The following is a 26,944-nucleotide window of genomic DNA, read 5'->3' on the forward strand; positions in this document are numbered from 1 at the left end:
CTTTGAATAAACTCCGGGAGTTGGTGATGGACAGGGAGGCCTGGTGTGCTGCAGTCCATGGGGGTCACAAAGAGTCAGACATGAGTGAATGATTGAACTGAACTTGAATGAATAAGATAATTTGGCATTGAAGTTTAATTCAAACTTCATAGCTAAATCTCTGCATATTATCCTCTCTCTCTCTCTGGGACATCTTCACTTAACTTTCCTAACATCTCTCATTCTTTAAGACTTAGGTCAGTAATAGTCTTCCCTGAAAAGCCCTTTAAGATATACCTTGTGATCTTAACTCTCAACTAGAACTGGCTATCCAATGGCGTATCTCATCATATTCTGTAAAATTATTTGTTTATTTGCAGAAAGTGTCTTTTCCACCTAACTGTTGACAATAGGGATTATTTCTTATGAACCTAACAACATTTGAAAATTTAAAAAAAGATCAATGAATGAATGAAATTGTTCAAGTACAGATATACTTAGAAAAAATTTTCCCTGTTAGGGAGAAAGGAATGCAAAAGAAAGCTGTTAAGTCAGTCTTCTAAGATGGTTCATATTTTGAGAGGCAGTTTGGCACAACACGATCTGATGAGAGTGAGTTTAACTACTAATTTATTAAATATAGAAGTAATTTGGGGCAGTTCATTATCTCTTCAGGCTTATGTTTTCACATACATAAATGGGTGACCCATAGTAGACCATCTATGCATGTTATTTATAATAGGACATTAGAAAATATTTAGCAAATGAAAGCCAATGTATGTAATATTTTAAAATGTAATATCAAACTTACCTTTTCCTTTGTCTAGGACATTGCCAGGGGCTGTCCATGAAAGTTGAATATAATCTTCTTTGAACTTAGCCTCAAGATCTGTAATTTTACTGGGTGGGAACACAGAAGGGTGATTACCAGGAGGAGGAGCTCCTGATACAGTAAATGACCCTCCAGAGGTTAGTCTGCTAAAGTCTTCTATTTTAGCTTTTGCCAGGTCATCTTTGACTTCAGGTCTGGGTGGGTTCAGTATAATTTTACCTACCAAAAAAAGAAATTTTGTAACTTTTCATATTGTGATGTCTTTTCATATAATCTCATTTGCAGCTGTAGATAGTTAATGTTGATTGATAGCAGCCATTGAAAAAGTAACAGCTTTTAGTGAAAAAAAAAAGCTTGTTCTATTGGTGTCATTTTAAAATTGATGAGGAGACATTATGAAGTGTTAGTCCTATCATTTAACTTATCTGTCTTACTTCTTGATTCTAAATTCTCCAATGACAAAGATGGTGCCTTACTAATTTTTGTAGCTCCAACATCTAGCAAAGTGCTTGCCACAGTAAATTTTTTTCAATATAAATGAAGTGAACTTGGGAGACGTAAAGAAAGCATATTGTAAGTGTAGTCCTATGCTAGTTCCCTTATCATAAATATGGTTTTGAAACAAAGAGGTGATTATATAACTATATAGTTAGGTTTTCCACAGTACCTTTTATTTTGAATGCTTGCCACATTAATTTACCTAAATAAATGACACATTTCTATTTTAATGCTACTTACCGTTTTCAACGTAGCCTGGAACATATAGAACTTTGTTCTGTGGTTGTCTTAAATTTAGCCTAGCCGTGTTGTTTCTTGCCTGTGCGTGTACTTTTAAACTGTATCTACCATTTCCATAGTAATCTGTAAAGTATCTTGAGTAGATGCCATCATTCTTGACAGTATCAGCACCTTGATATTGAAATGTTATATTAGACATACAACAAAGTAAAATATGACAATATCAGCTGTGTATGAGCACTAGTGATGGAAGCTCTTTTGTGAGAGAGCATAGCACAATTTTCTAAAATATATGAACCCTAGAATCAGACTACTTGAATTCGAAGCTTGGGTTGACAACTTGCCAAATCTTGACTTTGAAAAGGTCTAATTCATAGTAAGCATTCAGTTAATATTAGCTATTATTATTTCATAAGATAATCCTAACAAAAAAGAAAAATATAACTAAACTGGAAAAAGATATGCAAAACACTGACACTAACGAAAATAAAAAATTATTGTGCTCTTGGAAAAAATAAAAAATTTTTTTTTATTTTACATGGAAAAAATAAAATTACTTATAAAATTCAAAGAAGATAAATGTACTCATGTCTATACCTAGACAAGATAACTAAGTAAAAAGTTAAAAAGCTTTAAAAACATTAAAATTAAATTTAATTCACCTAAAATATGTTTCATTAGCATATATAGGAAATAATGACTTCTGAGGCATGTGACTATAGTAGGATTTTAAGTTCAGTGGAAGTAGATGCAGATTGTTATTACCTGCACCATTGTCCCAGAGCTCCAATGTTACTTGACGTCCATCTTCGGTTTCTATAATGGCTATTACACTGATTCCCAGTACAGGCAAAAACCCTTGACTGACCTGTGCATAAACAATCATTGGGCTAGGATAATGTGCTGTATGTTGACTCATGTGAGCTGTTGCAATTACTGGGGGTGTAGTAGGACTTCTTGCTCGAGTGGTCACTGTCACTGTTAGCATTTGAGAGCTGGCATGATTATTTAGAAGGCTGTAAGTCCAAGTACCTGTCTAAAAATTAAAAAAAAAACAAACTATTTGAGAGCTTTTGTAATATTTTCCTACTCCCATGTGAGATGTTATTTTCATTTTTTTCCTTAAAATTGGTGGATAAAGCATGGAGAAAATAAAAAATATTCTTACCTCTGCAATACCAGGTATTCGCAGACGAGCAGATCGAATATTTAACTTATCTTCTTTGAAATCCGAGGTTTTATATTTCTTTCCTTTTGGATCTTGGAGAACAATTTCTGGTTTTTGTATTGTCCATGTGACAACAAAGAAAGTGTCATTTCCAACTGTACTGTCTACAGGCACTGTGCCGTTTACTCTTTTCCTTCCTGTAATTTTCAAGGCTTTGCTTTCCAACTGTTACATAAATATAAACAAATCACATGAAACTGATTTGTTATTCCAGTTACAACATTTCAAAGTTTAGTCAGTTCAGAGTAATTCTAAATATACTTTTAAGATTTTAATTAAAATAACTAAGAATTATTTTGAAGAATTTTGCAAATAAAATGCATTTATATTGATAAAAATAGAAGGATCAAAGAAAAAGTGTCTGTAAATATTACATAAAGCAAATTCAATAAGGATGTTTTCTGGACACCCAAAATGTTTTCAGGCAGATAAGTTATTTATTAGAGAAAGAAACTACTATTTAGGATAATAAAAATGTGTTACTACAAGTGTGAAAAGGCAAAGAATTTTTTAAAGATACCAACCTGAATAGCCTGCTGAGTGATGCTTCCACTTCTAGATGAAATTCTACTGAAAGCATTAGTAAGGCCAGTTATGTCTTTATTGGCAAAAAAACGATATCCTCCTAAAATGGAATTTTGTTTACTTTTATAATTTTATTTTATTTAAAAAATTTATTGGAGTATAGTTAATTCACAATGTGTTAGTTCAGGTATACAGCAAAATAAATCAGTTATACAAATGCATTTATCTATTCTTTTTTAGATTCTTTTTCCATATAGATCATTACAGAATATTGAGTAGAGAGTTCCCTGTGCTATATAGCAGGTACACACACACACACACACACACACACACACACACACATAGTAGTGTTCATATATCAATCCCCATCTCCCAGTTTATCCCTCCTCTACTCCTTTTGCCCCTGGTAACCATAACCATGTTTGTTTTCCACATATGGTACTCTGTTTTCATTTTGTGAATAAGTTCATTTGTACTAGTTTTTTAGATTCCACATATAAGTGATATCATATGATATTTGTCTTTCTCTAATTTACTTCACTCAGTTTGACAATCTCTGGGTCCATCCATGTTGCTGCAAATGACAATATGTTGTTCTTTTGTATGACTGCATAATATTCCATATTGAAGGCAGGAGGAGAAGGGGACAACAGAAGATGAGATGGTTGGATGGCATCACTAACTCAATTGACATGAGTTTGAGTAAGCTCTGGGAGTTGGTGATGGACAGAGAAGCCTGGTGTGCTGCAGTCCATGGGGTCACAAAGAGTCAGACATGACTGAGTGACTGAACTGACTGAATATTCCAATGATACTAATTTTAAGTGGGAAAATCATTTGCTATTATGCTCTTATCAATATACTCTAAAATACATTTTAAAATTTCTTTCTAAACTTACAAAAGATGAATTTCCCAGACCTTAGGAACTTTTATTATATCAGTATCCTAGAGGTAGTGCTACAATAAGTAAACCTTGCTCAAAATATATTAGAAAAAAGGAAAAACTGGCCAAAAAAAGTTTTTAATCATTAGATTTAAGTGCTTGCCACATTAGTAAAGCTGATGTAATCTCTAAATAATGTTATGAAAATTAAAGATATTTTTTTTAAACTAGCTGCTTATTCTCTGGTTATATCTAAGATACACCAAAACAATTAGAGAATGACAGTTTAGAATAAAGTAAAATTGATTAAATGCAGATAATAAATGATACAGGAGTTAATGAAGAGGGAGATAATTTAGGTGTCAGAAGCTGGAAAAGAATGGATTACAGAGAGCAAGATCTGGTATTCAGGTCTCTGACTATAGCCTTGGGCAAATAATTTGTGTTCTCTAGGTCTTACATTTATTCCTCAATGAAATAGTGCTATCTGAATCCCTACTATAAGATTAAGCAGGTAAGATACTGAATATTCCAAGAATTTTGGAACTGCACTTGAGTAAGTCCATAGTGACCATGGAGAAAGAAGGTTCATCTTGATGGTACTGGTAAAAGTGATGAGAAATGAATGAAGACAGAAAATGTTGACTAATGTTAAAAGAAGCTAGTTATAGGTAGAAATAGAAAATGGGAGTGGGGAGAAGAAAGACATTAATTTGAAGGATGAGGACAAGGAAAGGACAAAGATTAATTTTTTAGGACAGGAAATTTTTGAGCAGTTTGTAGTTTAAGGGGAAAGAGCTCCTGGAATGAGAGAAACTGAAAATGTATGTATTCAAATTCTATTTCAAAGGTTTACCTGTCATATTTGACAATGTCTCCAGTTCTTTGGCAGCAGAGGGTCCCAGAGCAATGGTGTGGATGATTGCACCACTTCGTTTTACATCCTCAAAGCATAAATTTATTTCATTATCTTCCCCATCAGTTAATAGTATGATTTCAGAACCAAAAGTACTCTGGTCACTGTGGATAATTGCCTGATAGTGAAAACCCAGATTATTAATTAGATTATATCTAAATAAACTAAGAATAAACTTGTTCTTTGGTCTTGGAGAAGTCATTATGCATCAGAGTAGGCAAATGGAAACTTTGTTTGTATTGTCATTCCAGGTTGAGTTGGTTTGAAAATGAGTATAATGTACAATGGTCATGTAGGTTTCCAAAGGCAGGATGTTAATCACATATACGCAAACTACCCAAGAAAGAAAGAATAAAACACTTAGAACACTATCTAACTCACAGTAACTACTCAGTGAATGTTAGCTGTTATTATTATCTCAGGAGGTACTTGGGACAGAGGCGGATGACCCAGACAGTTTTGAAAGTTTGCAGACTAGACATTTGTAAAGCTGTGAGTGAAGGCCAGTGTGCAAAGTTAAATGATGTGACTTGTGCTTTTTAGTGCATAAAAGCTAGTTGATAATTGAAGAATCTCAGGGTTTCCTGGAAAAAAAATTGATGTGTCATGAAGAGTTCATGAATTTATCAAGTATTATAATTTGGAGGAGTATTTTCCCGATTTTTTTTTACTAAGAGTAGTGACTAAGACAATTTACTCAGACAATTGAGAATAAATTCTAGCTCTGCCATTTGCCAAGTAGAATAGCTAGTGTTTAGTCTTTTGGAGAAGGCGATGGCACCCCACTCCAGTACTCTTGCCTGGAAAATCCCATGGACGGAGGAGCCCGGTGGGCTGCAGTCCAGGGGGTCGCTAGGAGTCGGACACGACTGAGTGACTTCACTTTCACTTTTCACTTTCATGCATTGGAGAAGGAAATGGCAGCCCACTCCAGTGTTCTTGCCTGGAGAATCCCAGGGACGGCAGAGCCTGGTGGGCTGCTGTCTATGGGGTCTCACAGAGTCGGACACGACTGAAGCGACTTAGCAGCAGCAGCAGTCTTTCATTTATGTATATAAATATAATTTATATTTATAGTAGGGTTCTATAAATAGCTCGGATTCTTTACCAACTGAACTATCAGGGAAGCCCAATAAATAGCTCAGTGTAATGATTACTTTTTTGAACTTCAAAGTAAGAAAGATCAGGTTTTGAACCATGGATTTGCCAATTACTGACTATATGATCTTGAGAAAGATATTTAATTACTCTGAAAATCAGTTTTTGTGTGCAAAATGGGCATGGTAATAGTGCCTGACTAAATAGTAATGATAACAATAAAGTAAAATTATGAATGTAAAGCATTTAACATAGGCACTAATGTAATATGTGCTTAATAAATTTCAGACATTTTATTATGATTCTGTAAGTAAAAACATGATTTCATTATATAAGTAATTAAGAGGTTTTTACTTGTTTGAATGTATTGATGATATGATATAATCTCTTCAGCTATAGAGTCTGGTCAAAATGTTGTAAGAAATATATCAAAGCATATTAATAAAAACATATATGAATCAATGTGTGCAAACAGGGTAACACATTCCCAAAATATAGCACTCTCATATTTTAGAATTGAATAAACATACATAAGAATTATGATTTTTAATAGCAATCCTTTCTTGGGTACTTGTTTAATATTTTTATTGAATTATAGTTGATTTACAATGTTATGTTAGTTTCAGGTGTACAACATACAAATTTTATATTTTGTGAATTATATTCTAAAGTCATTACAAAATAATGACTATGTTTCCCTGTGCTGTACAATGTATCCTTGTTGCTTATTTATTTTATACGTAGTAGTTTATATTTCTTAATACAATATCCTTATATTGCAGCCTCCTCTCTCTTCTCCCCACTGATTACCACTAGATTCTTCTCTATATCTGTGAGTCTGTTTTGTTATATACAGTTGTTTGTGTAATTTTTTAGATTCAGCATATAATTTATAACACAGTTTTTGTCTTTTTCTGTCTGACTTATTTACTAAGCGTAATACCCTGTAGGTCCATCCACATTGTTGAAAATGACAGAATCTCCCTTTTTTTGCTGAGTGATATTCCATTGTATATATGTATATATACATACCTACACACTGTGCTGTCCTGTGGTTAGTCATGCAGTCGTGTCCAACTCTTTGCAACCCCATGGATGTAGCCCGCCAGGCTCATCTGTCCATGGGGATTCTCCAGGCAAGAATACTGGAGTGGGTTGCAATGCCCTTCTCCAGGGGATCTTCCCAACCCAAGGACTGAACCCAGGTCTCCTGCATTGCTGTCTGAGCCACCAGGGAAGCCCTACGTGCACTACATCTTCTTTATTCATTCATCTCTTGATGAACCCTTGATTTGCTTCCATATCTTGGCTGTTTTAAATGATGCTGCTATGAACATTAGGGGAGCAATTATTAGTCTGACATAGTTCTCATAATTAAATGAAATAAGTACTATTATTTCTTTTTCCCCCAAAGAAAAAGAAATGCAAGAAGGCAGAGTGGTTGTCTGAGGATCATGACCTCAGGTGTCATCACTTCATGAAAAATAGAAGGGGGAAAAGTGCAAACAGTGACAGATTTTCTTTCTTGGGCTCCAAAATCACTGCAGACATTGACTGTAGTCATGAAATTAAAAGATGGTTGCTCCTTGGAAGGAAAGCTATGACAAGCCTAGACAATGTATTGAAAAGCAGAAACATCACTTTGCTGACAAAGCTATGGTTTTTCCAGTAGTCATGTACGAATGTACGAATAAAGAAGGTTGAATGCCAAAGAATTGATGCTTTCGAGTGGTGCAGGAGAAGACTCTTGAGAGTCTCTTGCACAGCAAGGAGATCAAACCAGTCAATCCTAAAGGAAATCAACCCTGGATATTCTTTGGAAGGACTGATGCAGAAGCTGAAACTCCAGTACCTTAGCCACCTGATGCCAAGAGCTGATTCATTGGAAAAGACCCTGATGCTAGGGAAAATTGAGGGCAGGAGGAGAAAAGGATGGTAGAGGATGAAATGGTTAGATAACATCACTGACTCAATGGATATGAGTTTGAGCAAACTCCGGGAGATAGTGAGGACAGAGGGGCCTGGCGTTCTGTAGTCCATGGGATTGCAAAGAGCTAGACACGACTTAGCAACTGAACAACAACAACTATTACTTTCCATATTTCATTAATTGAAGAAACAGATTTTCTGAGTTGAATAACTCATCCAAGGTCCTTTTACTAGTGAATAATAGAACCACAATCTCAGGTTTGTCTGGGTCTGGAAGTTATGTGTTTTCTTAAACCAATATGCTTTACAGCAAATATACATCACGAGGAAAGCCAAGAGATGACATTAACTAGTGGCCCAGATACAAGTAATAATCTCCACTTTTTAGCTGAGGCAATGAGAGAATCAATGAAGGGAAGGAAATACTTTTCTGTTTTTGTGACTGAAAGAATATAAATAAGCTAAAACAGGGCTGTCTTATGTTGGAAGAAATTCAGATGAGTACTGGATGCAGTTGAATATAGTGCTCAAAAGTTGCTTGCAACTTTTGATTTCACAATTTTTATTTCAATAAACTTCTACCCACATATCTTGAATTTGGTACTATGCTTGAGGAACTACCTCTATTTCTGTGATTTTTAAATGTCAATTTAATTTGATGAACTGAGATTTTCTTTATCCATAATATAAAAATATTACTAATCTCCCTCTTCTACAATCTCCTTAACAGCATTATTTTTTTCCTCATAGTGATTCAGGCTATGTAATGCTAAAGAAAAGAGGAGTTTCTCAGTAAAATCATGATGATTATGTGCTCACAGAATTTTTCTTCCCTTTAATCACTTCTCAGTGGAACTCCGTTTTTCAGGAGTATGGACAATAGAAATTCTTCTAAAATTATTTAAATGAGAGACCTCTAAGCTCATGACACTTGTTCTAAGAGAGCTGGAGAAAATTAAAAGGAACAATAAATGTGAATGATATTTAGAAAAGCATTTTTATTTTACCTGGAATCCTGCTTTGAGCCCTCTACAAATTGAAGTTCCACCATTAGCTACTTGAGGCAGTTTTGCGGTGATCTTTTGGTAAACATTATCATCAGTTATTCTTGTTAGATGATTTTGGATTTCAGCAACACTGTCAAATGTAACCATCCCAACTAAAGATCCCTTTTCAATAACTTGAATCAAGTATAGTTCTGCTGCTTGATTCATTTGAAAGAGACGGTCTTCCTGTAAGAAAAAAGATGTCTGAACAATTCCTGAGTTTCCTCCAATCCTAACAGATTGGTGAAAGACAAAGTTTATGGGTCAGAGATCATGATAATAATTGATTACTCTATTTTAGAGTTTAGCTTCATTATATTAAAAAGAATATTAATGAAAAATTAAAAATTAGTCATGCCTTACTTGGAAAAGTCTTTAAAAATTTATACCTTCTTTTTTAACAATAAGGAAATCATTTTAAGATGCACACAAAAATGTTTTTTGCAATATAATTTTTGATAAGAAAATTTTTGTACTGGATACAAAAATATCCAGTAATGGGAAGTTGACTAAATTATATTATGTGCATATGATACAGTCATTAAAAATTGTGTCATGTAATCATTTTTTCCCTTGGGGAGTATTTAAGGTATAGTAAGTAAAAAAATCATATTATAAAAATTATGTAAGATATCACATTTTTGAGGAGGAAAGACAAATACATGAGCAGAAAAAAATAGGAATGACATGCTCAGTGGTGGAATTATGGGTGATTTTTGTCTTTTTTCTTTGTTCAGTTGTGTTACTTCCTGTTTGTTAGAACTAAAAGTTAAAGAATAGACATCATCCATGATACAATAACTTTAACATTTATTTTATTTTAGTATATTATCCTCTAGTGCTTGTCCACATAAAATCGTCGTACTAAAATTTGTTAGAATAATAAAAATATTTTTTACTTAGCTTAGTAGAGCTGAACCTAAGATTAAATTGTATTTCTATTAGCTTAAATATCTTAATTAGGAGAGCTAACAAATAAATGTCTTACTGCAGACATGCTTCCAGATTTATCAAGTACCAAACAGACTACCCGCTGTTTGGACTTGAGCAATGAAAATGTAGGATGAGTCGGTGGATTCATTTCTGTCATGGGAGAGATGTATTCTGAAAGTCAACAGAGTTCATGATTACATCCCATGTGCTTTTGCCATTGCACATTTTGTTTTGTAGGTTTGGAGCTTCTGTATTGTGTGTTTTTTCTGTACAAAATTCGGTCACCTGGAAAAAATCAATTGAAAGACAATAATAGGTAACTGATGAACCATTATCTTCCTTTCCAAACATATACTTGGCTGTCTTATACGTCCTCCACAGATTTTATCTCTTGACAAGTAAAAATTATTTCATAATCTAACATTCTCACATCCATTTTGTATATTGAGTGGAGAGAAAGCAAAGTGAAACTGTCAGTATGCACTGGAAAGTCATTTGGTGATTCTTTTAGGTATAGGTTGATCATAACACTGGGGGACGATGATGGCTGAGACAACTGCCGAAGTTGTGGGAGTAATGAAATTTCAAGGAAGAACATAATGGACTTGAATATTTATTATTTCAGAGCATATTTCTCCTGGGTCTGAGCTTATGCCCTGGGTATAGATGCTACGCAGTGTAGTTAGTTTATGTTACAATAATTAGAAGGGAATATTATTACATACAAGATATATAGTTAAGGTACAGTACTTATCTCTGAGCCGTATCTTATATAGCTAGTCGTGCTACATATTTCAATTACATGGTTTTCTTTCTTCATTGTTATTTATTTTCCAGGTAGGCAGCATGAGTTATCTCCTCAGAGGCAAATGCTTTGGAATTTATAGTTTGGTGCAGACAGTACATTTTCCAATTATCCTCTTGTGTTACGTGATCTGATATCTATTGGATGCTCAATTCTTTGGCTACCTTTGTGGATCCAGATGCAACAGATTATAATGAAAGATCTAGAATCACACTTCAAATACTCCCAGAAGGGAACTTTATTAGGCTGGAAAACAATTTATACTTAAATATCTCATTGGATTTCTTTAGGAGTTTTAGAAGAAAATATAAAGTCTACATTTTTACTCAAGTCTTTCTTTATTAATGCCCTAGATTTCACAATTTTAAATCTTATTGGAAATAATAGGCCTTTACAAACCTCTACCCTTAGAAGTCTATGTTATTAGTAATTTTATTTATGAAAACTTGCGCCTTTTAAACCTAGAGGTAGTATGCTTTATTTTGATTAGTTGTTTTTGATAACTTCATAGGTTTTGTATTTAAAAGTCTTTTTTATGTGTTTGGAAACTTTCATTAGGTAACTATAATATGCTTACATTAATTAAGTTGAATTTACCCAGAGAAAGAGACAATTCCCTATTATCCAAATATTTTATACATTTAAAAAATGAAAAATTTTAAGTTTATTTTGTACTCACCTTATGCTAAGTACTGTGATCATACTTTATTTATATTAATTCTTATAAAACTAACCACAGTAACACTGTAAAGTGAGTATTATAATTTTCGTTTAAAAAGCTAGAGAATTAAAATCTTAGATTTAGCAATTTGCTCTTAGCGATGCAGCTTTAAAATGACAGACTGGAGTTTTATATCAGCTCTGTCTAACTCCAAGGCACTTGTTCTTCTCTTCTGAGCTTCATACATTTAACCAGATATTTCCAGTCAAACATTAGCTTTAGAACTTGAATTATTGTGTTGTTATTTTTTAATTGGTCAGATTGGTGATTGTGAACCATTCTGCTTTTGTTGTTCTGTAGAGACAGAGCCATTTATGTTTTCAAAATATCACTTTGCAAAACTTAGTGTACTTTAGTGTGGAGGTAATGGAAAACAGAGACTGTCAGTACTTTCCAAAGCTACAGAATGAATTACTTTGGAAAAGTAGTATGAATTGAATAACACTTAGAAGAAAAAATTAAAAGTAAAGTTGCAGTTCTAGACATAAATCCACAGAAGTCAACTGAGGAAAGCAATGTTATAAGAAATTCTGTGATGCTAATAAGAAGGATACAGTTCTACCTCTGAAGGAAAAACAAAACAAAAGAAAACAGAATAGTGAGAAAGGGTGGAATAATTTCCAGATACACACTGGCAGGACTGAATAAAATAGCTGTTAATTAACTGTCTTAGTAACTTTCCTTATTTCTATTGGTATGGAAAATTCAGCTTCCCTAATTAATTTTCCCCAGAGGCTTCCTTTGTGAGACTAGAAAAAGAAGGTACTTACAGAATGGAGACTTGGCATAAACATAATGGATTCCTTTGCAGTCTGGGGTTTTTTTGGAAGAAATGTACATTTTGCTTCATACAGCCCTGTCTGTGAGTCACGTCTGCATAGACTTGTTATACAGCTGCCTCCAGGGCATTTCTTGAAAACCACATTAATACCAGTAATATGAGTTGAACATCTATGGTGAAAGAATTAGATTACATTTATCCATGAAGGCCAGATAAATTATGAATTAATATTAATATCCTAAAATCATTCCCTCAGTGATATTTTGCTATAGACCATGTAGCATCATTCCATTTTAACAAAAGTAGGCAGAGCGTCCTACCCATTTACTATCAGTTTCAACAAGAACAATGATGTTAGTTTGTATTTATCAATAGTTGTTGCTTGTGACCTTGAGCTAAAGATGATAATTCCTTACAGGCACATGGAAATTGAATTAAGAGACACAGAGGAGTTGCTCCCTAACAGGCAGGGAAGATTCAACGTTATTCTTAACACTCTCTTAAATTTCTTATGTATGCTACATATATACTTTTATAGATAGACATGTATATTGCTATATAAGTGTTTACATATACACATATATAAATACAAGTATTATGTATATTTGTATGTGAGAGAAGCCCATGCACATTGCTTTGGGAACAGTCTCAAGGATATATAACCCCAAGTGGATGGAAAGGAAAGACACTTATGGAAGAAGCATTTAAATTGAGCCTTAAAGGATGAGCAAGCGTTGTCTGAATAAGGGTGGTGGTGCTGGGAGGAGTTGCATGGGAAGAGGTGAGATTAATTAGTGTCCTGGGTTGAAAGCCTAGGCTGTGAAAGATTCTAGGTGGCTTAGTACACATAAAGCAAACAACACAAAAGCATTTTTCTACCACACTTCTTTTTTCCAATTTTTATCCTAGAGACTTATTTCCTATTACACTGATTTCAGTTGTTCTTTCGTACTCATTAACTACTCCATGTGCCTGATAGTTTTAATTTAAATATCTCATCTATTCAAAAATAGGACCTATCTAAATCTGTCCAGTTTTTTCCTTATAAAATCAGTTTTCTCACTTATGAAAAGTACTCCTTTTCTTTAAGCTCAAGATTAAATGAAAATGAAATATATTTAACAGGAGGTTGTAACAGTTTAGTTAATTTCAATGAAACAGATTCACATTGAAAAGCTATGAATCAAATGGAATGAAAGATTGTGTAGGAAGTTGAACTCTAATTCTCAGATCTTAAGGTTTAGGTTACAACTTTTTTCTTTCTTTTTCTTCTGATAATTTGTTGTTGTTCAGTTGCTAAGTCAGGTTCAACTCTTTGCGACCTCATGGACTGCAGCACGCTAGACTTACCTGTCCTTCCCCATATCCCAGAGATTGCTCAAATTCATGTCCATTGAGTTGGTGATACCACCCAACTATCTCATCCACTGTCGCCCCCTTCTCCTCCTGCCCTCAATCTTCCCCAGCATCTGGGTCTTTTCCAGTGAGTTGGCTCTTCACATTAGATGGCCAAAGTATTGGAGCTTCAGCTTCAGCATTAGTCCTTCAGGACTAATTTCCTTTAGGATTGACTGATTGGATCCTCTTGCTGTCCAAGGGATTCTTAAAAGTTTTCTCCAGCACCACAATTCGAAAGCATCAATTCTTCAGCGTCGTTTTTATGGTCCAACTTTCACATCCATTCATGACTATTGGAAAAATGATAGCTTAGACTATACAAACCTTTGTTGGCAAAGTGATGTCTCTTCTACCTAGGTTTGTCGTAGCTTTTCTTCAAGGAGCCAACATCTTTTAATTTCATGGCTGCAGTCAGTGTTCACAAAGATTTTGGAGCCCAAGAAAGTAAAAATTGCCACTGTTTTCACTTTTTCCCCACCTTTTTGCCATGAAGTGATGAAACCAGATACCATGATCTTATTTTTTTGAATGTTGAGTTTTAAGCCAGCTTTTTCACTTTCCTCTTTCTCTTTTATCAAGAGATTCTTTAGTTCCTCTTTGTTTTCTGCCATTACAGTTGTATCATCTATGTATCTGAGGTTGCTGATACTTCTTCTGAAAATCTTGATTTCAGCTTGTGATATGTTCAGCCTGACATTTTGCATGATGTACTCTGCATAGAAGTTAAATAAGCAGGGTGACAATATACAACCTTGACTTACTCCTTTCCCACCTTTGAACCAGTCGGTTGTTCCATGTCAGGTTCTAACTGTTGCTTCTTAATCAACATATAGGTTGCTCAGGAGCCAGGTAAGGTGCTCTGGTGTTCTCATCTCTTTAAGAATATGCCACAGTTTGTTGTGATCCACATAGTCAAAGCCTTTAGCATAGTTGATGAAACAGAAGGTGATGTTTTTCTGGAATTCCCTTACTTTTTCTAGGATCCACCAAATGTTGGCAATTTGATCTCTGTTTCCTCTGCCTTTTCTAAATTCAGCTTATACATCTGGAAGTTCTTGGTTCACATCCTGCTGAAGCCTAGCTTGAAGGATTTTGAGCATAACCTTACTAGCATGCAAAATGAGTGCAATTGTACAGTAGTTTGAACATTCTTTGGCACTGCTTTCTTTGGGATTGGAATGAAAACTGACCTTTCCCAGTCCTGTGGCCTCTGCTGAGTTTTCCAAATTTGCTGGCATATTGAGTGCAGCACTTTGACTGCATCATCCTTTAGGATTTGAAATAGCTCAGTTGGAATTCCATCACCTCCTCTGGCTTTGTTTGTAGTGATACTTTCTAAGGCCCACTTGACTTCACAATCCAGAATGTCTGTTTCATGGTGAATGGCCACACCATTGTCTTTATTCCAATCATTAAGATTTTTTTTTGTATAGTTGTTCTCTGTATTCTTGCCACTTCTTAATCTCATCTGTCTCTGTTAGGTCAATTACCATTTCTGTTGTTTATCATGCCCATCCTTGCATGAAATATTCCCTTGATATCTCCAGTTTTCTTGCAGAGATCTCTAGTCTTTCTCACTCTATTGTTTTCCTCTACTTCTTTGCATTGTTCATTGAAGAAGGCCTTCTTAGCTTTCCTTGCTATTTCCTGGAACTCTGCATTCAGTTTAGTATATCTTTCCTTTTCTCCCTTGATTTTCACTTCTATTCTTTCCTCAGCTATTTAATACAACCCCATGAATAATGAAATTATTCCCCAATTTTGGTTGATCTTTATTCCAAAGTGTAATACACAGAAGTTGTTCAACATATTTGTAGTGCAACAGGTTGGATTTTGCCATTAATTGGGCAAGCACTCAGCCACTGAGATAACCTTTGTTGGCCTAGTATAGAAAATTTAAAAGTCATAAATGAAAAAATTTGAAAACAGATTTGTTCAGTAGGATGATACCTTGTTGCTTCAATAGTGTTCTTTCTGGAAATATAGAATGGCTGGTCCACATTATACTCATCAAATATTCCCCAGCGGAGATGGGCCCACTCATGGACAAATACTCTGCCTATGAGAGAATATTGCCACTTATAAATTTGCATTTACATTATAGATATCCCTGCTTTTTGAAAGTTCATTTAAACCACTTCACTTTTATGAAGAATCCATCTTAGTACCTGTTTTCACTAATGGAAAGAAATTCAAAGAAGATTTTTGCTTTTATGAAAAAAAGGTCAAAAGCTAAAATAGTATTCAGCACTTGTTTTGCAGCCAGCAGTTTTACAACAGCACACAAACAGAGCAGGAAGAGCAGCATCATCAAGCTTCTCTGTGCTTAGCATCTTGGTATCAAACCCTATAGATCTGAACTCTGTCTGTGAACATCTGTGCTATATCTCGACATATTTTGTGCATCTGTTAGCAAGATGTGTCCTCAGGTAATTGCTTCATGCTGTATACCATTTTGACTTATGAACGGTTGCATAGGAACACTGCTTTGGGATAGTAGGGAATCCTGTATTTAAATCCAATCTCCTTATATTTTAAGTCTCCCTTTCCCACATAATCAATCTAATTCAGTCAAGGAAATCTAGAAATTGACAACTTTCATTAGCCCAAAGAAGTTAAACTGGGTTGGTATCAATAAATGGCTTTTTAAAATTAATTTTATTATTAAACACACATAGAAAAAGAAATATAATTAGTTGAACATAACCAATAAATTTCCAAACAAAGGTATTTTTTCCTTTAAAAAATTTAAGAATACATTAATCACAATGTTACATTTGTTTCCAGTGGAAATAAAAATAGAAGTATAAAATAGACAACCCTACCTCGGGACCCATAGATGTGGAAATTATTAGTCAACAAGAAGTTTGGAGTAAAATGTATATATTTTCCTTTTTCTCCACACCTTCCATATTGAAGTGTATAGGGATCATCTCCATATTTTAGATAAGGATTAGCAACTATGACATCTGCCTAAAAAGCAGAACAAACAAACCAAAACAGACCCCAGTAACAAGAGAAACAAGAAATTTTTCATCTAAAGTAAGACCAGCAAAATTGCTAATTTAAATAGTAGTCATTAGTAATTACTAAAAAATTATGAGTATTAATTTTTAAAAATCACAGGGAGAAAGAAATAGTTTAGGAGCTAAATAAAATTCCCTACCTGGTCATATGATTCTTGTTTTGGTATGAAGTACTCAGATTTTGATTTCCAGGTCATTGGAATTAAAATGCTCACATTCCTGAAATAAACTCTTCGTTTGGTGGCATGAAACAGGTAAGTAGAAGCTTCAGTTACCATTTCCTGACAAAATTAAATTGTAGTAACAATTTAATTGTAATTACCTTGTAGTAACAATTTCACAATGAACTTGAGAGTATACATACAAACAATAAGCACCCTTCCCCAAATATTTTGTCAAAGACTAACTGAAAAATAGATTATACTTTACTGTATCTCTCTAGTCTGTAGACTCTCATTTTTGTATACTTAGAAATTAATTCTTTAGTTTTTATCTATCCATATCTGCATTCAGCATGATGGGTTGGAATTGAGAGTGAGGGTGTTAGGTGAGATATAAAAGTGATTAAGATTCAGAGTCTGTTAGCAAGTTGCTTATTGAACTGAACAGAGATGCTTAAAATTGGGCTGGAAGTTTGAAGTTTGGTAGATTTTAAATTGCTGTTAATTGAAAAAACTATTTTGCTAGATTCATTTTGAGTTATCTTCTCATATGGAATGTGCTCATAAAATGCAAAGTTATATCAAGCAGTAATTTTCTAAAAATATATAGGTTATTGGCTTCAAATTCTGTTTTTGCTACTTATTATATGATTATAAAAATCACTTAACTTCTCTCAGTTTATACAAGGGTAACTAGTAATCTAAGAATTTCAAAATTTTCAGAATTGAACAAATATGAAGAATGAAAAAAATTGAAAAAATGTATAAGATAATGACCTCTAGAGAGGGTTTAAATGTAGGTTAGTTATGTAAACCTTATAAAAAGTAAACTTCATAAAGATAAAACTTGAAAATCATTCTCCAGTAGCTTGAAGGTCTTTATTTTAGCTTACTGTATTGAAAAAACATTAGTAGTTTGAATTTCATGATTCATTAGGGACTAACTAATGCTACTAATATATGATACATAATACTTACACTAAGCAGATATTAATCTTGACAGTTTAGATACATGCCATATAAATGATGAGTATTGTCAAAGCAGTTTTGGAAAGTTATAACTCTGTGTGAATGTTTATGACTAAGCAACATGAGTTGAAAATACTTAATGAAATAAAAATAAATGAATAAATTTTTATCTCACCTTTATGTTTTCAATGAGTTTTTCATCTTCTGGCACACTGGGGTTAATTGCAATGACAATGCCATCATACCCATTGTTAATCAAATTTACCATTGAACTTTTCATTCCAGGCAAGAGATGCAAAGTTAGGAACAGAATAACATTCAGACAGAGCACCATTTTTGCACATGTTACAGTAAACCTATTGGAAATGTAAGGAAAGTATTTATGTATCTGTTAACTCAGAGATATGACTCTAGCAGCAGCAGCAGCAGTTTGTACTCTGTTCTGCCGAAAGATTTATGGTCTGCTGAAACACTCATTTTTAGGCCCAGAGGACTGACCAATAAAATAACCACTCTACATTTTAAGCAAGAAATAAAGAAGGTTATTATGTTAGTAGTAAGTTACAGTATGAGGACAAGTAACATAGAGATATATATACATGTATATATACCCTTGTAGCTTATTTATTTTATACATAGTCATTTGTATCGCTGTTCTGCCAAAAGATTTATGATCTGCTGAAACACTTTCAGGTTCAGAGAATTGACCAGTAAAATAACCACTCTACTCTTAAATAAGCAGGAAATAAGGAAGGTTATTATGTTAGTAATGTTACAGTATGAGGACAAGTAATATAGAGATAATTATATATACATATGTACATTGCCAGGGGGCTTCCCTGGTGGCTCAGATGGTAAAGAAAATGCCTGCAATGCAGGAGACCTGGGTTCGATCCCTGGGTTGGGAAGTTTCCTGGAGAAGGGAATGGCAACTCACTCCAGTATTCTTGCCTAGAGAATTTCATGGAACCTGGCAGGCTCCAGTCCATGGGATCGCAAAGACTCAGACATGACCAAGTGACTAACACACACACATATACATTGCCACAAGAAATACACACACACACACACAAACATATATCACCAAATTAGAAAAGCTTCTACATCTAGATCCAGTTTGGAGTACCAGTTGGAAGATCCACAAGTAGTATAGCAAGAAACAAATATATACATCACCAAACTGGGGACATACCTACATCCAGATTCAGGCAATGCTGGAAGACCCTGGAATAGCACTCTGGAGTCCTCAATTGAGAAGTCCCAGGCATGTGTTCACCCACACGTGAGACTTCAAGGTGCCGTCCAAAGGAGTCCTACTTTTATTGCCAAACTGCAAGCTGATAATCATCATGTAAATATACAGTTCTGACTAATAAGCTAAATGCTGGTATCGCTAGTCATGTCTCAGAATGTTCACTGATCCCTGGGAGCTGGCCAGATTCTCAAGGCTCAGGAAACTTCGTAACTCATTCCATTCCTTGTGACTTATTCCCTTCCTTATTTGTTAGTTCCCCAAAACTACTTTCACCATTTCTGCTGATTAGCAGCTTGTTGTGTAACTCCTTTCGAGGTCTCTGTTCAGTCAAGGCCTATCATTTCCTCTGAAGTCTGAACAAGACTACTTCTATTACTTTCCCCAACATTCAGCCTCAGCATTGTTTAGACTGAAGAGCAGAAGAATAAGGAAAGGTCTCTCTAGCAGTTTTCGTAATGCATTAAGATAGATAACATTTCCATATGGTTAATAAGAACAATACAATCAAGATCATCAACAGTGAGTTAAACAATGCAGAAAACAATATGGCTCAGTGGGAGACTGAGAAAAGAAAATGTCCCACCGAGAATGAGAAGTATGCTTTTGGACATTAATACCTACATCCATTAATTTGTTAGCTGCAGTAATAGTAACAATAAAATGTTCTAATAAAGTAGAGTGATGCTTATTTATAAATTCTTTTTATAAATCTGTAATTCTTTTGCTTCTTCTAGGATTTTATGTAGGAGTTCTAATGGTAAGCTAATATCGGGGACAGGTAAAGTAGGAATTAACATTTGAGTCTGCAACAATTGTTCTTTTACAGGAGAGCAATAGTATGTGGTTCCTTTCTTATATAAATGATCTATATGTGCTAAACATCCTGAAAATGGAACTTCTAGCCGATAATTAGAGGTTGTGTTTAAATCATTGATTATAACACAAATAAATTGGAAAGTGACTTCAAGAAGTATTTTATAAGATTGAGGAAAAATAGTCCATTTGATCAAGTTTTCTAATAAGCAGGATTCCTAGATACAAGAAGTCTGGCCACAGAGTAGTCCCTTGGCAGCTCTCCCACAGTCCGTTAATCAGTGGGTGTGGTTATTGAAATCCAAACAGTTTTCTGTGAAATGGGGTAACCAAAATTCTTTTCCAAAGGCAATGGTACATTATAATGCAATATAGTCCCATTGCACCAAGCTTTCTCACGTCCAGCTTTTCCTTTATTAATATATAATGATTAATATATAATGATCTTTAGTTATTCATTCTTTAAATATTTTTCTCTAAGCATATACTTTGGTAGACAGTATTTCTTGGGCTTTGTCCTTTTGAACAAGGTAATACAGTGTTTGATTAGAACACATAGTCCATTTAAACTTTTAAATTATATGTACAGTTTGATCTAATCTATTAATGAAGCATTGAACAATAGTAAGAAACTTTTATCATAATCTTAACTGAGCTAATATGGTTTGAAAGTAGTAGGTATCCATTTAGCATTAATAGTTAAAGCTTGGGCTATATCTTTATCAGTGTGTTATAATCTAGATGCTAAAGTCTCTACATTCATAGAATTCACTAAGCCTGTCACAGTGCCACTAGTCCCTAATAGAATATCATACCATGCTCATTTTATTTGCATTTAGATTGAATAGGAAAGGTTATATTTAAATGTAGTATTAATTTCTGGTAATGATGGCCTACCTGGGTACATGATTGAAAAATCTTAACAAATGTATGAAATAAAACATCAGATGAGAATCTAAGACAATAACAAGATCCATCAAGGTGCCTCTTCCATTACTCTGTGAGTTATTAAACCGTATTAACAAGAAAACTTGTGTTAAAGGTACCTTTTGTGTAATATTTCCATTGTATAGATGTAGAATAGTAGTATTTTTACAGGAATTTATAGTACTTTATTGGGAAGATTCACTGGAGGAGAGCATGGCAACCCACTCCGGTATTGTTGCCTGGAGAATCCCATGGACAGAGGAGCCTGGTGGGCTACAGTCCATATGGTCGCAGAATCAGACACGACTGAAGCGAGTTAACACACACACAGGTTTGTCATAGCTTTCCTTCCAAGTGGAAAGCATCTTTTAATTTCATGGCTTCTGATATTGTCCACAATGATTTTGGAGCCCAAGAAAATAAAATATGCCACTGTTTTCACTTTTTCCCCATCTATTTCCCATGAAGTTATGGGACTGGATGCCATGATCTTAGTTTTTTGAATATTGAGTTTTAGGTGAGCTTTTTAATTCTCCTATTTCACCATTATCAAGAGGCTCTTTAGTTCCTCTTCATTTTCTTCCATTAGGATGGTATCATCTGCATATCTGAGGTTGTTGATATTTCTCCCCCAAATTTTTATTCCAGCCTGTGCTTCATCCAGCCTGTCATTTCACATGATGAACTCTGTATATAAATTAAATAAGCAGGTTGACAACATAAAGCTTTGACAAACTCCTTTCCCACTTTTGAACCAGTCCTTTGTTACATGTCCAGTTCTAACTGTTGATTCTTGACCTACATACAGGTTTCTCAGGAGGCAGGTAAGTTGGTCTGGTATTCCTGTCTCTTTAAGAATTTCCACAGTTTGTTGTAATTCACAGAGTCATTAAGCATAGTCAATGAAGCAGAAGTAGATGTTTTTCTGGAATTCCCTTGCTTTCTCTGACCCAACGGCTGTTGACAATTTGGTCTCTAAATTGGCAATTTGGCAATTGGTTGGCAGTTTGGCCTTTTCTAAATCCACAAAGCTCCAATATTTTGGCCACCTGATGTGAAGAACTGACTCACTGGAAAAGACCCTGATGCTGGGAAAGACTGAAGGCGGGAGGAGAAGGTGACAACAGAGGACGAGATGGTTGGATGGCATCATTGACTCAATGGACATGAGTTTGAGTAAATTCCTGGAGTTGGTGATGGACAGGGAGGCCTGGAGTGCTGCAGTCCATGGGATTGCAAAGAGTTGGACACGACTGAGTGACTGAACTGAACTGACTGTATATCTGGAAGTTCTCAGTTCAGAGCCTTGAGGGCTCAATAAAATTGTAAGAGAAGAAGTCGTAGAACATACAGAAGCTTGAGCCCACAGGTTATTAGTGTCCACCCCTGACCAAACAGGTTTTGTACAAAAAAGTCAGGTAGAACAGGACAGTCTTCATTTGCAGAGCAGGTGAAGTTATCTTAATATACCAAGTTGAATTTCTCCATCTAAAGTTTCCATTTTTGTGTCCCTTTGATCATAGCATAGATACTGGGGTTGAGGCTTGGTTTGTGATCCGCATTACAGTTAGACTTTCAAAAACAATCTATTCACAAGAATAACAATGATTTAATGGAATATATTTACATCATTCTTGTCCAGGGATCATTTTTACATGGTGCTATCCTTCCCCTGTTATACCAGCAGGTATGGGAGGACCGTTAGGTTACTTCACCCAGACTGTAGCTAAAATTGAGGTACATTCATTTGTGGATCCAACTCCTCCACCTCCTTGAGCAGTTAACAAAGTGAGAGGTTCTCCTTTTTTTTTTTTTTTAATTTTCAATATAGTAGGGGAGAATAAAAATTGACTCTACCATGTTTATTAATGAACAAATCATTACTTTCATGCTGTAAAATTATTTTAATATCTCCCTGATAATCAGGGTCACTTATCCCCCTTAAATACAAATACCTTTAAAGGCTAGACTAGATCATTCTTTAATTAGTCCAAAGTGTTCAGGAGGTATCTTTATGCCAATACCAGTTGATATAGCACAAACTATTCTTTTTGTAAGTCTTTGTTCACTTATAGAGTACAAATCAAGTCCTGTGGCCTCAGGAGTGGCTCAAATAGCAATTACTTAAACTTGATGAGGGCTCTTATAAAAACTAGAAAACTAACTTAAATACTGTCCTCAACATCTTGAGTAACAGACCCATCAGTTCAGTTGAGTCCCTCAGTTGTGTCCAACTCTTTGCGACCTCATAAATCGCAGCATGCCAGGCCTCCCTGTCCATCACCAATTCCCGGAGTTCACCCAAACTCATGTGCATCGGGTCGGTAATGCCATCCAGCCATCTCATCCTCTGTTGTTCCCTTCTCCTCTTGCCCCCAATCCCTCCCAGCATCAGGGTCTTTTCCAATGAGTCAACTCTTCACACGAGGTGGCCAAAGTATTGGAATTTCAGCCTCAGCATCAGTCTTTCCAATGAACACCCAGGACTGGTCTCCTTTAGGATAGACTGGTTGGATCTCCCCCCAGTCCAAGGGACTCTCAAGAGTCTTCTCCAACACCAAAGTCCAAAAGCATCAATTCTTCGGCACTCAGCCTTCTTCACAGTCCAACTCTCGCATTCATACATGACCAATGGAAAAACCATAGCCTTGACTAGATGGACCTTTGTTGGCAAAGTAATGTCTCTGCTTTTGACTATGCTATCTAGGTTGGTCATAACTTTCCTTCCAAGGAGTAAGCGTCTTTTAATTTCATGGCTGCAACCACCATCTGCAGTGATTTTCAGATCAGATCACATCAGTCACTCAGTCGAGTCTGACTCTTTGCAACCCCATGAATCGCAGCACGCCAGGCCTCCCTCCATCACCAACTCCCGGAATTCACTCAGACTCACGTCCATCGAGTCAGTGATGCCATCCAGCCATCTCATCCTCTGTTGTCCCCTTCTCCTCCTGCCCCCAATCCCTCCCAGCATCAGAGTCTTTTCCAGTGAGTCAACTCTTCGCATGAGGTGGCCAAAGTACTGGAGTTTCAGCTTTAGCATCATTCCTTCCAAAGAAATCCCAGGGCTGATCTCCTTCAGAATGGAGTGGTTGGATCTCCTTGCAGTCCAAGGGACTCTCAAGAGTCTTCTCCAACACCACAGTTCAAAAGCATCAATGCTTTGGCACTCAGCCTTCTTCACAGTCCAACTCTCACATCCATACATGACCATAGGAAAAACCATAGCCTTGACTAGACAGACCTTTGTTGGCAAAGTAATGTCTCTGCCTTTGAATATGCTATCTAAATTGGTCATAACTTTCCTTCCAAGGAGTAAGCATCTTTTAACTTCATGGCTGCAGTCACCATCTGCAGTGATTTTGGAGCCCAGAAAAATAAAGTCTGACACTGTTTCCACTGTTTCCCCATCTATTGCCCATGAAATGATGGGACCAGATGCCTATAGGGGAACCTGAAACTCCTCTGATGAGAATGACTATACCAAATATACCATTCATTGAACAACATTCATCCAGAAGCAACTGAATATTAAGCTTGTAGTAAGAAGTGATTTTTCCATTACCTGGAGCATTAGCACTGAGTTACATAAATCTTCTAAATATTGACATATTTTATCTCCAAGTGATAATCATCAGCTTAAGTATAAATATGCAACTTTGGCTGTTATCTTTAGTTGAAAGTCTCAGCATGTTCACTCATTCCTGGAAACTGGCCATATTCCCAAGGCTGAAGAAGCTCCGTGACTTACTGCTTTTCTTATCTGTTGGTTCCCAAGACCTACTTTCACAATTTCTGCTGGTTAGCAGCTTAATATGTAACTCCTTTCAGGATCTCTGTTCAGCCAAAGGCCTATTTTTGCCTTTGAAGCCTGTAATGATTTCCCCAATAGTCTCTTAATCGCGTACCCTATCTTGTCTGACCCTTCTTCCCTGTTCCCGCTGGTAATTATTGGTTCTCTGTATCTGTGAATCTGTTTCTTTTCTGTTATATTCACTAGTTTGCTGTATTGTTTCTATTTCATATGTAAATGAAACCACACAGCATTTGTCTTTCTCGAACTTACTTCACTTAGCATAATACCCTCTAGGTCTATCCATGTTGTCACAAATGGCACGATTTCCTTTTCTTTTATGACTGAGTAATAGTCCATTACATATTTATACCACATCTTCCTTATCCGTTCATTTATTAATGGGCACTTAGATTGCTTCCATATCTTGGCTATTGTAAATAATGCTGAACATAGGGGTGAATATAGGGGTACATGTATCTTTTCTATTTCATGTTTTTCTTTTCTTTGGATAAACATCCAGGAGTGGAATTGCTTGATCATGTGGTAGTTCTGTTTTTTTAATTTTTGATGAATGTCCATCCTGTTTTCCATAATGGCTGCTCAGTGTTTTACTCTTTAAGAGTACAGAAATGAGTAAAACATAGGCTTTGCCTTTAAAGAACTTGCAGATTTGGGATCTGAACTCAGGTCATCCAGTTATGGAATTCGCAAGTGGATCAGTGGTAAAGAATCTGCCTGCCAGTGCAGGAGGTGCAAGAGACACAGGTTCGATCCCTAGGTTGGTAAGATTCTCTGGAGGAGGAAATGACAACCCACTTCAGTATTCTTCCCAGGAAAATCCTATGGATGGAGGAGCCTGGTGGGCTACAGCTGGGTTTGCAAAGAGCTGGATATGACTTGAGTGACTGAACAGGCATGTATCCAGTTTCAGAATGTATGTTTTTAAAGTATATGTAAGATATACTACTTTTCAAAAAGGTGAATCAGAGAGTATCGCCTAGAAAATTAGATTGAAAGCAGTTTCTTTTTGTTTATATTACAGACTAGTACTTGATAGTACAAGATCCAAGTGAATGTGGATTGTTATGACCAGTCATTATAAATAAATAGAATTTTTATCTTCTTTGAAGTTTAAATTGAATAATGGAATTTTCAAAAGGTTGTTTTGTCATAAATACTTCAGGTTAAGTACAAGTCTTTCAGAATTTAATTATTCATTTTTAAAAATTATTTTGAGGACAGAAAACCTTTCCGATAAACAATTCTTAAGTTGAAATTGTAATGGTTAAAAGAGGTGAAAAAAATCATATTGTCATCAAATTCCAAAAACTTAATCTTTAATAAAGTTTCTTTTAATGATCTTTATTAAAATTTACTTCTTTATTCTTTTCCTATTGTCTCTTCTCCTGAAAGATATTTTTCTGGATGCCTCACAGAAGTGTTGCAAAATAGCAAATTATTTTTTTTTATATATTACCTTTCAAAGAGTTACATAAAATGAGTTAAAAGCAAATGCTATTCTTTGTAATGTGAGATACAAAGAAGGAAATGTTAACAGAGTTCACGGAGAGGGTAACAGGCAGGAAGGCCAGGGGTCTCCAAATGGAGGAAATAGGCTGCAGGTGTCAGACATTTTTTATCTCTCTTAAGCAGCAAGAGGAAACAAACTAGTGATATTTTTTTTCGCTTCTCTATACAAATTTACAGAAAAACGTCTATTTCTGCTATATTGACTATGCCAAAGCCTTTGACTATGTGGATCGCAATAAACTGTGGAAAATTTTGAAAGAGATGGGAATACCAGACTGCCTGACCTGCCTCTTGAGAAATCTGTATGCAGGTCAGGAAGCAACAGTTAGAACTGGACATGGAACAACAGACTGGTTCCAAATAGGAAAAGGAGTACGTCAAGGCTGTATATTGTCACCCTGCTTATTTAACTTCTATGCAGAGTACATCATGAGAAATTCTGGGCTGGAGGAAGCACAAGCTAGAATCAAGATTGCTGGGAGAAATATCAATAACCTCAGATATGTAGATGACATCACCCTTATGGCAGAAAGTGAAGAGGAACTAAAAAGCCTCTTGATGAAAGTGAAAGAGGAGAGTGAAAAAGTTGGCTTAAAGCTCAACATTCAGAAAATGAAGATCATGGCATCTGGTCCCATGACTTCATGGGAAATA

The 26,944-nt window shown here is 35.3% G+C and overlaps 2 protein-coding genes across 2 annotated transcripts in view; one reads left to right on the top strand and one right to left on the bottom strand.

Annotated features, from left to right (window-relative positions):
• The window catches only part of LOC133244332 (calcium-activated chloride channel regulator 1-like), a 32,470-nt gene extending 13,038 nt beyond the window's left edge, over positions 1 to 19,432 (bottom strand). The window contains 15 exon segments of the mRNA XM_061411362.1: positions 791 to 1,030; positions 1,550 to 1,720; positions 2,315 to 2,585; positions 2,718 to 2,942; positions 3,302 to 3,402; positions 5,043 to 5,220; positions 9,137 to 9,361; positions 10,164 to 10,271; positions 10,274 to 10,393; positions 12,405 to 12,585; positions 15,764 to 15,872; positions 16,639 to 16,786; positions 16,980 to 17,120; positions 18,145 to 18,325; positions 19,166 to 19,432. Of these exon segments, the coding sequence (XP_061267346.1) occupies positions 791 to 1,030; positions 1,550 to 1,720; positions 2,315 to 2,585; positions 2,718 to 2,942; positions 3,302 to 3,402; positions 5,043 to 5,220; positions 9,137 to 9,361; positions 10,164 to 10,271; positions 10,274 to 10,393; positions 12,405 to 12,585; positions 15,764 to 15,872; positions 16,639 to 16,786; positions 16,980 to 17,120; positions 18,145 to 18,325; positions 19,166 to 19,167 (2,401 nt within the window). The 5' untranslated portion in view covers positions 19,168 to 19,432.
• ODF2L (outer dense fiber of sperm tails 2 like) overlaps positions 1 to 26,944 on the top strand; it is a 393,421-nt gene that overhangs the window by 102,717 nt on the left and 263,760 nt on the right. The gene's annotated exons all lie outside the window — the stretch shown is intronic.

Source organism: Bos javanicus, chromosome 3 (genome assembly GCF_032452875.1).
Source record: "Bos javanicus breed banteng chromosome 3, ARS-OSU_banteng_1.0, whole genome shotgun sequence".
NCBI classification, from domain to species: domain Eukaryota; kingdom Metazoa; phylum Chordata; class Mammalia; order Artiodactyla; family Bovidae; genus Bos; species Bos javanicus.